The sequence below is a fragment of the Lontra canadensis genome, unplaced genomic scaffold (assembly GCF_010015895.1).
Source record: "Lontra canadensis isolate GAN:19392208 unplaced genomic scaffold, GSC_riverotter_1.0 scaffold69, whole genome shotgun sequence".
Taxonomy (NCBI): Eukaryota; Metazoa; Chordata; class Mammalia; order Carnivora; family Mustelidae; genus Lontra; species Lontra canadensis.
Window position 1 is genome coordinate 8,039,343 of NW_022631063.1, and position 17,242 is coordinate 8,056,584.

At 41.7% G+C, this 17,242-nt stretch overlaps 1 protein-coding gene across 1 annotated transcript in view; it reads left to right on the top strand.

Moving 5' to 3' along the window:
* The window catches only part of MYO3B (myosin IIIB), a 224,515-nt gene that overhangs the window by 19,369 nt on the left and 187,904 nt on the right, over window positions 1–17,242 (top strand). Inside the window, exons 9-11 of the mRNA XM_032880284.1 lie at window positions 263–416; window positions 1,570–1,658; window positions 3,346–3,475. Coding sequence (XP_032736175.1) covers window positions 263–416; window positions 1,570–1,658; window positions 3,346–3,475 — 373 coding nt within the window. The remainder of the gene's footprint in view (window positions 1–262; window positions 417–1,569; window positions 1,659–3,345; window positions 3,476–17,242) is intronic.

Consider the following 17,242-nt stretch of genomic DNA (forward strand, 5'->3'; position numbering starts at 1 on the left):
TGACTAACTGAGTTGGTGTTTGGGAGACAGCACTGTCCCTTCTTTTGCTGCTTCAGCTGTCTGCCACAGGCTGCCTGTAGGCCAGACTTACACCCAAAGCTTCAACAGTGGGGTATGCAGAAGAGCCTTTTACTACAGTCCTAAGACAGCCTATTTCCCACATACAGTCAGCATTGCCAAACACGGAAGTGCATGCCGAAGCAGCCTGGTGCTACATAGGCCAGTTTCAGGCTGGAGAGACTCACAATCTATGTTCCTCCAGATGGAATATCAAAATGAAGGTATTGATGTTACACCTGTGGTGTATGAGGACAATCGCCCACTCCTGGACATGTTCCTCCAGAAACCCCTGGGACTGCTTGCGCTTTTGGATGAGGAAAGTCGATTTCCCCAAGCAACTGATCAGACCCTAGTTGGTAAGTGTCTCTTGGAAAAGGCATAATACTCTCAGGAGAGAACTTGATTCTTTGGTATTTTGACTTGGTATTCTGGCCCTCCCACTAGGTTGTGCAAGTAAAGAGCCTGTTTTTAATGAATTGATATCTTCAGCAGATGTCCTCATAGATTTGTGTTTTAAGGCAAACCCATCACCAAGCCCTCCTCACTTTCCTGTTGGTGCCAATATCATTTTTATACCTTCTTCTCCCTTATTTCCTATAATCAATACTTGCTTCTTGTCTTTTTCATACCCTTCTGTCATGTATCTGCTTGGATCCATCCATGTCTAGTCCAGGTTTGTATAGGAGACTCTTCTGGTCTTTGGCCTCTAGGTTCATACTTATCCGCTCTACCCTAAACATCCCAGCTGATTTAGTCTTTCTAAAACCTCCTTTTCATTAAGTTACTGTTGTCTGTAGGATGCCAATAAGACACCTCCTCCTGACATTAAAGAAGGCCCTCTACATTTTATCCCTATTCCTCTAATCATCGGTGTTCCACGCAATCTCATCCCACACTGAGATTGTGAGATATTTTGGGCAACAAAGCACCAATCTTTGCTTTCTACTATCTACTCTCAGAGCAGTCAATCCCTTCAGTTCTTAGCACAGTTCCTCACGCAGAGTAGACCCTGAGTTACAACAATAGCAAAAATTATTTATTGAGGGAGGAACAGAAAGCTCCAAGCCTTTCCCCCAGATAGAAAATTGATTGGTGGGAGAGATTCCCTTCTAGGCATTGAAATTGTCACACTTGGTGGTTTTCTTTTACCTATAAAATCATCAGAAGTTGCCACAATAAGTTCATGCCAGGTTTGCTTGACTTCCATGGGATATCTTTATGGTTCTAAAGTTAATTGACCAGAGTTCTGGTGTCATCAGTGTCCATGCTAGGAGTTCTTAGAACAAGAGATCTTAGGGCATAGCCTGACACTGAAGACAACATGAAACAACTAAGCAAAGACTTGACTGTAAGCCTGTGTCATTTTTTTCCATCGTTGTACATACAGTGTTAACCTCAGGTTGCCCTGAATATCCCTTATTCTGGGTCACTCCTGGCTCAAGGAGCACCTCTTTGTTTGAAGGAACTGACAGTTCTCATTGTAACTTGTAAACATGACAATCCACGCAGATAAATTTGAAGATAATCTACGAAGCCAATACTTCTGGAGGCCTAAGGGAGTGGAGCTGTGCTTTGGCATTCTGCACTACGCTGGGAAGGTGAGGCCAGTGTGTGTCTGTGTCAGTAAACTTGAACTGGACATGGGGTAAGTGTCCCTATTAGCCTGTCTATGCTGCTCACAAAATTGCCTGCCAACTTCCTTCTCCTTTCAATTCTTTAAGAACGCCTAATCATAATTCCCAAACTTTCTCCGTGGTTCTGCTTTCAAAAAGTCGCCCCTAGCCAAAAGCCATTTCTTGCTGGGCTGGCTGCGGTGCTGCCTTCTGCTTCTCACCTGAGCTTTGGCCTAGAAGTGACAGCTCTCCAGAGGGAAAATGTGGTGTTGCGTTCACAGTGCTGAGCCCTGAATGTGCACATTCTGAAGTCACTGGGAAATGTGCAGGGAAAAGAGGAGGGTTAATATCACAGTGTGGCTCAGTTTTTAGCACTTTCTGTGTCTACAGGGCACCAAAAATGTCTAGACAGAAAGGAAGAAAATTCCCTTCATCATCCAGATGTTAAGCTTTTTTAACACTAACCAAAATTTCCACCTTTCATTATTTATGCCTCAGTCTCATTTCAAGTTTCTGAAGCAGAGGAAGCATAAAGTGACTAATTTAGGAAATTCTCTGGTTCTGCAGCCAACAACTCATTGCTCGAGTTACTCTCAGAGGAGTCATTGAAATTATGGCTAATTTGTTCTGGTGGGGTGTGCTGAGGACCTGGGTCCAAAAAAAGGGTAGCAATTCAACAAAAGATGTTTTGGATTATATTGTTGATTCAATAGTAAGATTTATTGAAATTATCTTTTATATTCATATCATGGTATTGAAATTAATTTTATCTGACTGGAGGTTGGCTGAAAGGCATTCTAATATAAGTAAAGAGAATTGTTTTTCTTTCCACATAGTGCATAGTGTATATTTTGGATCTTTGTTAGAAATTGCACCCCATTCACTGTAGTACTGATGTCTGACCATGTATTAATGTCCTCCATGTCTGGGATACCCTAATCTATCCTGAGCCCTGCCCCCATTCCTGTCCTCTTCCTCGCACCTGCCCATCTGTCTCTATGTTCTTTTACTCCAATTTCCTATTCACCCATCTTCCAGTTCTCTCTCTTCTTTCTTGATTTTAAGGGGTGGGGGAAAGGATTGTTTTCTTTCTGGGCTTAGTGTCCTTTCCTGAATTCATTATTTCTCTGGAGTGTTCCTTAAAATTTCTGTGACCTGGATCCCTTCTGTTGTAAGAGCTGAAAATGGCTCTGCATCCCTGAGCAGTCACTCACGTGCAGTGAGTACCTTGGGGAGCTATGACAGTCTGGTGATTATGAGCAGGGAGCCCAAACTGCCTGGGTTTGGAAGTCTGCCTGCCACTTGTGAGATGTGTGACCACAGTCTGTCATGCAGTTTCTCGCTGAGTCTCTGCCCACCAGTAAAATGGAGATAGGTGCTTTATGCACATAGTGCCCAATCTGTTTTCATAGTTATTCTCACATGATATATCTTTGTTATGCCTCTTTTCTTCAAAGCACACCTGAACGAGAAGTTAAGATAAATTGGCTTGTCAGAAATTACAGTTTTTTCTTCCCTATCTCATGGTCTGGATTTAGAAGCATGGCTGTGTCATGATAAAGTCAAGATAAAGTCTCTATATGGTCAGTGAGTGACTGACCTCAGGCAGCTTGCCGGTGTCGCTGACATTGAACGACACTGGCTAGTTTGCTATTTGTCGTTTCTGTTGCAGGTATTGTATGATGCTTCTGGGGTTCTGGAGAAAAACAGAGACACGCTCCCCGCTGATGTGGTTGTGGTCCTGAGAACGTCAGAAAACCAGCTTCTGCAGCAACTCTTCTCGATTCCTTTGACCAAAACAGGTACATGGAGCCCCCTGACCTCCCTGGGCCTGACGCTTCCATAGGCACTGCTGGCGTTTCCTTGTCCGTGTTGAAATTCGGCCAGGGCTGCACTACTACCGTTTGGAACTTTAAGCAGGGGTAAAGGTCCATTTAACTAACTTCAAGAAAAGGAAAGTGATTGTGTCTTTTGCAGTGTAATCGCACAGCATCAGTGTATATGTGCTATGTACACACACACACACACAAACTTTTTCACTTTTTTTAATGTTAACTCTTAGACTTCTCATTTTCTCTGCTTGCCTCTTTTCATTCTTCCATTTATAAAACCACATGTTATCATTCATTCATGCTAAGCACTCTAGGGTGGTCTCAGTTGACCTAGAATTTTGGGGAAGATCATTCCTGTTCATGTATGATTCTAAGTGAAGGGAATGTGGGGAATCCAAAGGTCACCCAGTTGTGGGCTCTCAGAGGTCACGTGTCCCAACTCACTCCCCAGTCAGTGACCCCACCCCCCACTCTCCTAACCAACCTAGAATAGGTCCATCACTGGTCTGCATGCCTGGCTACTCATAGCCACCTTCTGCTCAATGACTTCTGTTTAGCCTCTCATTCAGTTCTTAGGATGGGAAGCAGAAAACTGGGGCCAAAGAACAGCACTTCCCTGTCTTTGCTGTTTTGCCAAATAGATTCCCATTTGGTCAAGTTCCTTTGATTTACCTGGGATCTGCTGCCTTTGGCTGAGCAGCCCACTAGGCCTTCTCACAGCTTTCCTCTCAAGGACGTTGTGTTCTGAGGGTCTGTCTGGAAACAGCTGTGGGTATGCTTTTATGAAAGTAGGAGGAGAAGCCTCTTTGTCATTGTTCATTATTTCCTTTTCTTTCTTCCCATGTCCCTCTTGAAATCATTGGCACCATGTCTAGTTTGGGGCCTTTGTATGTTAAAAGGGAGCGGCTGCCAGGTCTGATTTTTAGCAACAAGCAGAGGAATGAAAAGCTTGGCTAAGAAAAAAGCCACAGTCCACAACCTTTGCATCATCTTTACTCGGAAAGAAAGTTGAAACCAGTTCTTAACTTTCTTCAAACATGCTCCTTTAAACAAAAATAGTAGGGAGCCCATGAGAAAGCTGCCTCTGCCTTTCTTTCCATACCTCCCTTGGGCAGAGCCAGGATTTGATTCATTATCTCCTTATGAAGACCTTTACCCTCAAACCTTGGTTCTAAAGAGATGGTGCATCCTACGTTAGAGGTCAGGGTGGTAATCAAGCTTCTAAATTGTAAAACACTTATTTTTGGTTTTAATGTATTACAGCTTTGAAGGTGGGAGGATTTTATTGGACAGAAGTGGTTTCTTTTGTTTTTGCTGAAATTACAAATACTTGTTTCAGAGTGGCCAGATGTGAGCAGGGCTCCCTCACCAGACACTTAGGTCTAATCAGGAAACTTTTGTGCAGGGGCAAAGATACAGCCATCACTAATACCCCTAATACGTACACTTTGAAGTGAAATATATCCAAATGACTTGTCAGTTGGCATTTATACTCTGTCATAAATATGAGTAACGATCTGTCAAATCTGTTCACAACTCTGGAATTTCCAGTTTTTCAGCCATTGGCAAAATAAAAACAATTTCGCAGCCTGGGCCACTAGGTGGCGTGATGCAAGAAGTCAGGCTCTGCCGGCAAGCCTTGTGTTTGCCCTTGATCGCCTAAATGGGGGAGACAACAGGAACAAAGAAATAGACTCTGCTTTTTTTTTTTTTTTTTTTTTTTCCCCCTGAAAGAGCTTTCCTCCTGTCTTGTAACTTTGTGAATCTTGCCTTCAAACTGCATTCCATACCTCCTGGAGGAAACAAAAGTAAAAAAGAAGACTGGAAACAAAAATGTTTTCCTAATAAGCTTCCTTGTATTCCTGAGTCATGCATTGTGTATAATAATTTCTTTTGAAATCCTAAGCTTTATTTTCTCCACATTTTGAGTACAATTTAGAAGTGACAAAAACACATCAAAACTAATAAGCATAATTCTTTTTTCTTTTTCTGAAATTATTCATATAAAAATCCCTTCAATCAACATTTATAGAACAGCTTCTAATAATAAGACACCATTTAGGCAGCAAGGAGGAGATAAAGATAAAATGGCTTTGCCCTAAAGCAACAGTAACTTTCCTTTCCTTCACTTTCTTTCTAGAATTTATGTCCTTATGATGATATTTGCCGCCAAAATCAGTTCTAAGGAGATTGTGTATCCAGTGTTGAAGGACAGAATATTAAGATTCTAAGTTTTAAAACATCCATATTCTATATTTTTTGGTTTTAGTATATTACAGCCTTTGAAGGTGTGAAAACCTTCCTGAACAGAAATCATTCGTGCTGTTTTTACTGAAATTGCAAGTACTTGTTTCAGCACGTGTCTCTTATGAAAGCCTATGTGGGTTGTTCATCACAGCATTCTTGCTGGAAGCAAAGTCCCTCACAACCTGAGTATGCCAATATTTTCAGTGCATGAGAAACCATATTTCTGGTTGTTTTTATTTTGATTTTTACCCTGCTTCAAACTTTTAAATATTTGTTTTATTAAAATTAAATGGGTCACTAGTTCAATGAATGTTGATATAGGTAGTTACTTTTCAAACTTCTTTAGGAGATGAACTGCAGAGAGGAACGGAAAAAATCAAAGTTGGGATGCTTAGGAGGATCTTAGCCCCAGACTTTGAAAAGAGGTCCATCACTGGACTCCTTAGCTTTAAGAGATGAGATGTTGGCAGTGCTCTGGCTCCTGGTCCTCGTGGCGGTCACATCTACCTTTGCTTTATAATATCTGTTATGCTGTACATTTGTTTTGCACACTTTTCTGTACACGCATTCTGTTTCACAATAGCACTTTTTTTTTTTTAAAGATTTTTATTTGTTTATTTGACAGAGAGAGATCACAAGTAGGCAGAGAGGCAGGCAGAGGCAGAGAGAGAGGGGGAAGCAGGCTCCCCGCCGAGCAGAGAGCCCACGGCGGGGCTCGATCACAGGACCCTGGGATCATGACCTGAGCTGAAGGCGGAGGCTTTAACCCACTGAGCCACCCAGGTGCCCCCATAATAGCACTTTTATTTTCCAGGAAATAGGAGATCTTAAAATGCAAAGAATAGCTTCTGTTGTCTAAGATTTCCCATTCTGTTAAGTTGAGGTTTCCTGGTAGCTAGACTGTTGCAGCCCTTGTTTTCAGAAGCAGGCATCAAAGAACTCCTGGTTGACACTCTGTCTGTGGGCTGCTGGGCAGGTAACAATCCCTTCGTTAGTGTTTATAAAACAGAATTATCGGTTCTCTTGGTCTAATCTCTTAACAAGGCTGAGAGGATTAACCTCTGTGTGTCTTGTGTGAAACCATAATATAAAAGCAGAGAGAGTAATCCGGTTGACCATTTCCTGTTTCCCGTACCCACCTTCCTGTTCATGTTATACATCCCCAAATCCTAAAAAGGTTAAAAACAGACCTGTACCCCTGAAACAAATAATACATTATATGTTAGTAAAAAAATAAATAAACATGAACATCAAAAAAATATAGATTCCATTGTCAATTATACCTCAACAAAAAATATTTTTATAAAGAACAAACAAAATGTGGGGTGTGAAGTCAGGAGGCACAGGGTCACCAGGAAATAGGGCTCCTCCCAAATTTCTGTAGCCACCTTAGCAGCAGCCCCTTCCCCTGGCATGCGGCTGCGTGTGGTGAGAGAGATGCTTGTGCCTGACAGACACACTGCCTTTCCAGGGAACTCACTGGCCACCAGGCACACGGAGGCAGCTGCAGGCAGTATGGATTCAGAATTAACGAAAGTCTCTCTTGCCTCTAGATGGGCCACTTCAGACGTGGTGAAATTTTCTTTGTAATCCTTTCTATTGATAGGAAGTTCTCTGAAGATTTCATGGGTGAAAATTTGATGTGGCAGCAACATTGCTTTCTAACCCTTCAGCTGGGACTTTTCAAACTGCATGATCTAGGTAGAAAAACATTAAAAGGAAAGATGTTATAACAAGGTTTCATCACATATTTTCTTGTTTGGGGGATGTTCCTCTTGCTACTAATAAATGAGAGAAAAGTTCAGAAGGCTCAAGGAAAGAAAGAGAAGAGGAGGTTTCAAAAGGAACTTGAAAAATCCATTTCTGTCTTTGAGTTGTGAATTCTGACTTCCAAGTAGGGGTTTGAGGTTTTAAAGGAGTTCGAAACTTGGAAGAAACTAGAAAAAAAGAGAGAGAGAGAGAGAATGGGAATATTCTCTGAGCCTCCAAGTTTGGTTTTGCTTTAGAATCTAGAACTGAATCTGGCTCTGTTTTCTCCTGTCCAGGCTTTCCCAGGTAGTTCCCTTGAAATTTGATTTGAAGTGAAATCAGCATTAAGTTCTCTTTATCTTGACTCCCATTGGTTCCTCTTTGGATTTGGATGAGGGGGGCAAGGCGAGCCCCCGTGTTATATCTGTAAAGGACTAACACTATCACTGCTGAAATACTTGATGTTGCTTGTTCCTCATTCGGTCACTCCCCAAATTCAGCATTCAGCTCTGAAGAGGATGCCTTTTGGTAACTATCTCTGAAAGTTTTCATTTTCTACTTATGGCTTCTCCTCCCTGCTGGCAATTCAGAAAATGGTCTAGCAGGATGAGCTGACTCTAAATGACAAGGTTCCAGGGTCACAGACATGGACAGTGTTTGCCGCCTCCTGAAACAGCAGATCTAATGAGCCGACCCTGTCAGGAAGTCCTGAGGGGTGAGTTCCTCCTCACACAGAGGTCTGCTTCTTTCTATTTAATTTGAGAGTATTTCAGTCAGTAGATAGTTATATATTTAGGGTCTGTCTAGATATGGTGTTGTGCATAGGTGCTTTCTAGAAAGAATAAAAGAAAATCCCAATTTGAATAGTCACCGACAGATAGTGCATGTCCTAAGTCTATAAAGTATGCACAAAATAATGTAAATTCTGAATAGGCATGTAAATCAATAAATGGAGACAATATAAGCATTGTGTCTATTTAAGTAAAAATAGAAGGAAAAGTCATGGAAATGCATGTTAGTACGGGATAAAACTTCTTTTAATTATAAAGACTTCTTGGGAGAGGTTTTTTTTTTTTTAATTTTTCCATTTTTTTAAAAGATTTTATTTGAGAGCAGGAGAGAGCGGGAGAACATGGTGGGGAGGGGCAGAGGGAGGAAAAGAGAGAGAGAGAGCCCGGCTCCCAGCTGAGCAGGGAGCCCCACGTGGGGCTTGATCCTAGGACCCTGGGATTGTGACCTGAGCCAAAGGCAGATGCTTAACCAACTGAGCCACCCATGTGCCCTTGAAGAGTTTGTTTGTTTGTTTTCCTTTGTTTGTTTGTTTTAATGGAGAGGAGAGAAAATTGAGCAGTCTGGGAGTAATGAGGCATTGTAAGCCAGGGTCTCCAGGACTGGAAAGGAGAGGTAGGCAGTGAGATAATTAAGTGCATAGGACATGAGGGAAGGACTCAGGGCAGAGAGAAGGAAGCAAGATGGATAAATGATGGCTGTCTACTGAGCCAAGGATAGGCTTCTGATGCCAATCTGAAACACTGGGTGTTCGGAGCATGCTCTTGGAGAGAAGAGTTTCAGGATGAGAAAGGAAAACTTGTGCAGGGGTGTTAAAGACTGACTAGGGAGAACGGGGTGTGCCCTACTTGTCTGTGTGGAGTGTGTAAGTAGATGCTCAATAAATACTTCTACATTCTACATTTATTTCTATTTTTTTTTAAAGATTTTTTTTCTATTTATTTGACAGACAGATCCCAGGTAGGCAGAGAGGCAGGTAGAGAGAGACAGGAGGAGGAGGCAAGCTCCCTGCTGAGCAGAGAGCCCGATTCGGGACTCGATCCCGGGACCCTGAGACCATGACCTGAGCTGAAGGCAGAGGCTTTAACCACTGAGGCACCCAGGCGCCCCTACATTCTACATTTAGATCTAGAATCCATTTTGAGTTAATATTTGATGAGGTATGAGGTTGAAGTTCATTTTTCTTTCCTATAAGTATGTTCAGATGCTCTAAAACTATTGAAATGACTGTGTTTTCTTCATTGAATTGCTTTAGCATTTGTCAGAAATCAATGGTTATATTTGTGTGGGCCTATTTCATTCATATTTGTATTTAATTCTTCATCAATACCACACTGTCTTTACTATTGTAGCTTTATAGTAAGTCTTAAAACAGGTAGTGCGATTCCTCCAACTTTATTCTTCTCTTTCAAAATTGTTTCAGCTATTTCAGTTCCTTTGCCTTTCCATGTAAGTTTTAAAAGTAGTTTGTCTATATCTATACAAAATCATGCTATGATTTTGGTTGGAATTGCATGAAACCTATAGGAAGAATTGACATCTTCATTATGTTGAGTCTTTCATTCCACAAACACAGTATGTCTTCTTGTTTGGATCTTATTTAATCAGTACAGTTGGTGCTTAAACAACATAGGTTTGAACTGCATGGATCCACTTAATATGCAGATTTTTTGATAAATATAGTACGTACGGTACTGTAAACATTTTTCCTATGATTTTCTTAGTAACATTTTCTCATTTTTAGCTTACTTGATTGTTAAGAATGTAGTATATAATGTGTGTAGCATATGAAATATGTGTTAATCAACTATTTATGTTATTCAGTAAGGCTTCCAGTCAACAGTGGGCTATTAGTAGGTAAGTTTTGGGGGAGTCAAAAGTTATTTGTGGATTTTTGATCATGTAGGAGTTTGGCACTTCAACTCCAGTATTGTTCAAGAGTCATCTGTATTTTGTTTCACATACAGATCCTGTACCTGTTTTGTTAGATTTATACCTAAGTATTTCAACTTTTGGAGCTAGTATACATTTTTTGTTTGTTTTCAGTTGTCCAGATAGTATACAGAAATACCATTGATTTTTGTGGATTGACCTTATTTCCCTTTGCTAAACTCAGTAGTTTTGTTTTTACTTTTTTAGATTTCTAGTGGTTTTCTACATAGACAGTCATGTTGTCTATAAATAAGAACATTTCTTTTTCTTTCCATTCTTAGGCTTTTTATTTCTTTTTCTTGCCTGTTTCACTGGCTAGGACAGTATAATGTTGAATAGAAGTGGTAAGAGGAGAGACATCCTTGCTTTGTTCCTGATCTTGGGGGAAAAGCATTGAAGTCTTTCACTGTTAAGTATGATGTTAGCTTATAGGTTTTATGTAGGTGTACTTGCCTTGTTATTCCCTCTATCTGGAATATTTTCCTCTAAAACATACCCATAGCTAGCGCCTTCATTTTCTTTAGGTCTTTTAATCACAATCTGTTCTTCTTGCTAAAATTTTAACCTACTCAATATTTTATATTCCTATTTCCTGTTTTATTTTTCTCCTTAACACTTACCACTACTTTATATACAATATACACTTACTTATCTTGTTTATTGTCTGCCTTCCTCCACCATAATGTAAGTTCCAAGATGGCAGAGATTTTTATCTGGTTTGTCCATCACTGTATCCTACCTGACATGTAATAGATATTCAGTTTATGTTTACTGAATAAATGATGGATGAACTAAATCTACCCAACCACGTGCATCTTTTTCTATTTCTATCTTCCTTCCAAATGACTGGACTATGCCTGCCCTTATTATAGGCCAGCTCTCCACTTGTCCTCTCTATTCCTTCCCCTTTCATTTTCACAAGGACTTTGATCATGCAGTTATTCCTCTTCTCTTCTGCATCATCTATTTACCCCTCTTTTTTTTTTTTAAGATTTTATTTATTTGACAGAGATAGAGAGACACACAGCAAGAGAAGGAACACAAGCAGGGGGAGTGGGAGAGGGGGAAACAGGCTTCCTGCTGAGCAGGGATCCTGATGCAGGGCTTGATCCCGGGACTCTGGGATCATGACCTGAGCTGAAGGCAGATTCTTAACAACTGAGGCACCCAGGCACCCTTGTTTATCCCTCTTAATATGATCATTCTCAACAACATAGTGTTTTCCATCTTTTTGACTCCTTGTTGTATATTAAATTGTGTCCCCCCACCACCACCACCAAGTCCAAGCCCCAATACTTCAGAATGCAACTTTATTTACAAATGAGGTCTTTACAGAAGTAATCATGGTAAAATGCAGTCATCAAGGTGGGTGCTAATCCAGTACATTTGCTGCCATTATAGAAAAGAAACATTTGGACATAGAGACGCACACAGGAAGAGTGCCATGGGAAGATGAAGGCAGAGAGCAGGGTGGTGCATCTACAGCTTCTCTCATCTGAACCTCTGAACTAAATTCTGTTTCTACTCTTGCCTTTTACAGCCTAACAACTAAACTGTCTTTTCAAAAATATAACTCTGATCATCTCACTCTCCTGTTTAAAGCTTTCAGCAGCCCCTCATCACACCTAGAATAAAATCCAAACCCCTGGGGCACCTGGGTGGCTCGGTCGGTTAAGTGTCCAGCTCTTGGTTTCAGCTCAGGTTGTGATCTCAGGGTCCTGAGATTGAACTCCCTGTGGGGCTCCCCACTTAGCAGAGAGTTTGCTTCCCCTCACTCTCTCCCTCTGCCCCTCCTCCTGCTCATTCACTCTCTCTCTAAAATAAACAAATGTATCTTAAAAAAAAAAAAAAATACAGACTCCTTTCCTTTTCTATAAGCTCTTACATGATTTGTCCCTGCCCTTCTTTCTGTTCCCATCACTTGAACTTTACCCCTCACTTTCTGACTTCCTTCTGTTCCTCATATATTCCAAGCCTTTTCCTCACTCTGCAGGCAGCTGCTCATTCTGCCTGGAACATTCTTTCTCCAGATCTTTACAGCTCTGTCTCCATTCTGTGATCTAGGATCCTGCTCGGATAGCACCTCCAAAGAGAGGCCTTCTCTGTCCACCCAAAGGAGAGTGACCCCACAATTCCTACTCAGTCTGTTATGTTACCCCTTTAACTATCTCCATTGGGATCTAACATTATCTTCTCTGTCTATATATCACCTCCTTCCCCCATCCCCTATGCCACACTGTGAACTCTTTGAGAACAGAGACCTTATCATCCTTTTTTTTTTTTTAACCATGGTATACCCAGGGCCCAGAGCAGTGCATAGTCAGTCCTCAATAAATGTCTGTTAAATAACTTGGTAACTCCTGCAAGGTAGAAACTAAAGCTAAAACCCAAATCTTGACTCCCAGTTTAAGGCTCTGTATTAATTTACAAGGGCTGCCATAACAAGGCAACACAAATAAAAAGTGACCTTAAACAACAGAAATTCATTGTCTCAGAGTTCTGGAGTCTAGAATTCCAAGATTAAAGTGTTGGCAGGTTTGATTTCTTCTGATGCCTCTCTCCTTGGCTTGCAGATGGGTGCCTTTTCAGTACCCTCACAGTGGTCACCTTTGGTCTGTGTGTATATGGTATGTCCCAATCTCCTCTTCTTTCCAGGACATCAGTCAGATTGGATTAGGGCTCACCGATTTGACCTTAATCACCTTTTTAGAGGTCCTATCTCCAAATGCAGTCACATTCCAAGGGACTGGGGGTTAGGTCTTGAACATATGAATTTGGGTGAGGGGATACGATGCAACATGTAACAGATCACTAGGAGCTGTGGGAGCTGTTTGATACGAGCTCTTTCCCTGTGGGACACGTTGGGGCCACCACCTTTCCCCAAAGGACAGCTGTGACCTGCCAGAGAGTGTTTGTAGACTCACCCAGCCAGGGAAGGAGAGCTCTGTTCTTTCCCTTTTCCTTTCACCCTTCTGCTGACTGGAGTATCTAGTCTGGAGAAGAGAGAACATTCCCCAAGCCATGAAGGCCATAAGTCCAGTCTGGAGGGAAAGGGAGAATGGGAAAAAGAGCTTTGAATTGGTATGATAGCAAAAGTTATAAACAAATAAGAATGAATCTTTAAAACCAAAAGTAATCTCTAATAACAGAAAACATCTGAAAATCTACGAACTGGGGCAGAAATATGGTTAAGGGAACTGCCATCCTCACAGAAAGGCAGGTCAGCGTGGGTGAGGGAAATAACAGGAAAAGGCAGATATGTTTCTTGTTTATCCCCAGTGAACTGAGATGCCTCCGTATGCTGATTTCATGCTCCAGGCACAGCAGAGAACCACAAAGCTTCCTGTACATGTGACCTGAGGAGGCTGGCAGTTTTCATCACTCACTGTGGATTCCTCCCAGCACCAGCCTAGAGTGGATCAGAGTCAGATTTTTGTCTCAGGAATAGGGCAAGTGTCATTGAATAGGGCAAGTCACTCATGAATAACAGAAACAGCAAATGTTAATTACATGGGCTCTTCATCTCCCAACCATCTGTCATCAGAATTGCAGTTCAGTGCGTGGTCTACCCAGCTCTGCAGTTCTGTAACCATCTTGTCTACCTGAGAAGACAGCTAGTCCCATGAGAACAGAGAGTGTATCTTCTGTTTTATGTATATAGAGACCATGTAGTTGGGATGGTTCACAGTATTTCACGGCTCCACGCTGTTGCCCACTTGTGTTCTGCTTTCTGGAATTGCATCTGTCCCCCACCCCCAGTGCTCATCATCTCACCATCACACCTTCCATCCTTCCCCGTCTTCTGCCTCCGAATCCTTTTTTTTTTTTGAAATCTCCAGAACTCAGCCCTAGCCTCACCTCCTCCAGGATGTTTTGGGTTGTGTCCAATTCCTTGCACCATTAGAATGTAAATTCCACAAGCATAGGATATTGTCCGTTCAGTCAGCTCCTCTTTCCAACTCCCAGCGAAGGCCCTGGCCCATAGGAGGTGCTCAGTGGAGTCTGTTCAGGCTAGGCAGTGCCATTTAGGACCAGAATTTTCTGGTGGTCCTGAAAGCCCTAGAAGCCCGTCAGAAATATTGGACCATCCTGTGATTTATGGCATCAGTTGGAAGCCCATCATCAGACGTCTGTGTTCACAAGTTGTGAAATTCAGAGAAGGACGCCACTTCGAATCGCCTAATCTGAATCTGGAACAGGTGTGGAGCCCTGTTTGGACTCAGGTACCAGGGAAGTGCAGGAGAAATTGCAGTTACATCTGGCATCTGCAGTGGATTGCTAGCCCCCTTCTGTCTGGAGGGGGATGGAGGGGGCTGTCCCAGAAGCAAACAGAAGCAAAGAGCACACACAGGATTAATGGACAGACTGTGCTAGGAAGCGTGAGATCCATGTACTTGCTCAGAAATGTGGCCAAACTCCCTTACCTTACTGCTGCAATCTCTGTTGCTTCTGTGAGGTTCCAGGAGGGCAGCATCCTCCTCTGCCCTTTGACAGGCTGGAGGAGGAGGCAGAGTGTCCTGGCAATAGTTAGACAGCCCCAGGAGAAACTTCGCACCTTCTCACCTCCCCCTTTGTCAGTGGTTTTCAGCCAAAGGCCTTGTTGAAGACAAAAATGCATGTGTAGGGTGGTGGTGGTGGGCAGAAAGCATCTCTTGATTGCATGGAGCACTGGGTGTGGTACAAAAACAATGAATACTGTTATGCTGAAAATAAATTAAAAAAAAAAAAGTTAAAAAAAAAAAAAGAAAGCATCTCTTGTAATTCTAGTTTTTTTTTCTCCTATCCCTGAATGCTTTTAGGTTTTGAGTTTGCATTCTCCAGGAGCTGTTTTCTTTGTAAGCAGCTTAAGTGTTTCTTTTTTAAAAGTCCTTTCGTTTCTTCTACCCCATTAGCTGTGGTAGAGTGAGGAACCCTGGACTGTAAATCGGGAGACTGAGATAGAGATTGCTCCTTTGTACCCCTCAGATTTAATTCTCTGAACCAGCTTTCCATCTGCACATTGAGGGGTTTGTGTGAAGAACGTCACCCGATTAGATGGAACCTTAAGGTCAAACAGACAAACCTCTAATAATCTCTAGCCCAGACCTTCAGTCTGGAGTTTGAAAGCTCTCACTGGGCCCTCTTGTGTGTGTTGGCCTGTAGAACCATGCTGTCCAGTGTAATGTAAAATGTTCTATTACATTTTAAAATGTGAAAAGAAGCAGCTTGTCTTAGTCTGTTCAGGCTGCCATACCAAAATACCCAACTGGGTGATTTATAAACAACAGGAAACTTTCTAACTTTCTAAGAGTTCTGGTGGCTGGAAAATCCAATCTCAAGGTGCCAGCATGTTTAGTGTCTGATGAGAGCCCATTTCCTGATGCACAGAGCCTTTCTCCTGTGTCCTTAGATGGTAGAAGGGTCAAGGGAGCTCTCTGGGGCCTCTCTTGGAAGGGCACTAATCCATTCCTGCCTTCATGAAGCCCCTGATCACCTCTCAGAGGCCCCACCTCCCTGCTCAGAAACTCGGTCTCCCTGGGGGCTGGGGGTGCATGGCTCTCTCATCACAGTGGGGGTTACGATTCAACATATAAATGGAGAGGGACATAAACATTCAGTCTAGAGCACAGGTGGAGGTGAAGTAATTTTAATAATGTATCAGTGTATCCAAAATAATATCATCCAACATATGATCAGTATAAATCTTACTAATGTGATAAGTTTTACTTTTTTTGTTGTACTAAGTTTTCTACATCTGGTATGTATTTCATGCTTATGGCACATCTTACTTTGGACTGGCCACATTCCACGTGCTCCGGAGCTGCCATATTGAGTAGCTGTTGCTCTAAAGGATCGCTGTCCTGGCCACAGAAGTGCCTCCTTGTTCCTGCTTTCAAAGAGAAGTGCAGAGATGACAAAGAGCCCTTCTTGTTGGTCCTCCCAAGGAAAATGAAGTCTTGTCTCTTCATAAAACAATATTTTATTGTGTCCAGATTGGACGTTAGACTATTTTCCTGAGTATGAGAGAAATCAGTCTTCTGGATTTGCCAAGTTCTAGCACAAGCTTTTAAAAATTTCTCTTGACTCTGTTGGCAAAGATAGAAATATTCCCATATTATCAGTAGTGAGAGCAGTGTTTCCCAAAATGTGTTTCATGAAGTACTGGGTTTGTGGGATATAAAGAGGTGTGAGGTGAATAAGAGATTTCTGTGGTCAGAAAGTATGGGAAATACTGATTGTGAAAATCCAATATATATCTTTATTGCAGAAATGCCAAGAGATGTCTCTCATGCACAGGGCTTCCAAAACCAAGAAACCGCTTTTTGTGGAAAGCATATTGAGGGTCAGGAGTCAATTGGGACCTGCTGAGGCAAGGCTGATCAGAACATTTTCTCCCTGACTTCCTTTTCCAGGGCAACCTTGTTGTGTGGGTTTTAACTCCATTCCCAAAAGTTTCTTGTGCTTTCTTGGCTCTAGGGACCCTGTTGATGCTATGTTCTTAAGAAGGAAAAGCTGAGCTCAATAATGAGTTGCAATAATGGCTCTAATATTGGGAACGTTAGTATCTATTGTGAATCAGATCTACTATCTTTCCTCAACACATTTTAATAGTTCTTTCATAGCTCCTAAATGTGACAGTGAATATACATTTTAGTTTAAAGTGGCAGCTCAATTTAGAGACTTTCTGTTTTATTTCTTTAATGATCCTGTCAAGTATAACAAATGTGGCAGCTGTGATTTTTTTCAAAGGGTCAAAAATGCAAGAAAAGTAGGTTCTGCTTCTCTCAGCCAGCATCCTTCTCATTCATAGAAAAGAAATATGTTCATATTTAAGATGAAAGGTTCTTTGGTTTTATTTCATATTGGAGAAAAAGTCTCAAGGCCTTTTACAGTTTATTAATTTATCCCACTATAAAATCTCTTTATAATGGGGCTTTCAGGTCATTTTAACCCTCCTCCTCATTTCTCTTACTAAAAGATAACTCCAGGCACTTTGAATCAAATGAATTAGAAACAAAGCCATTATAATTATAATTATAA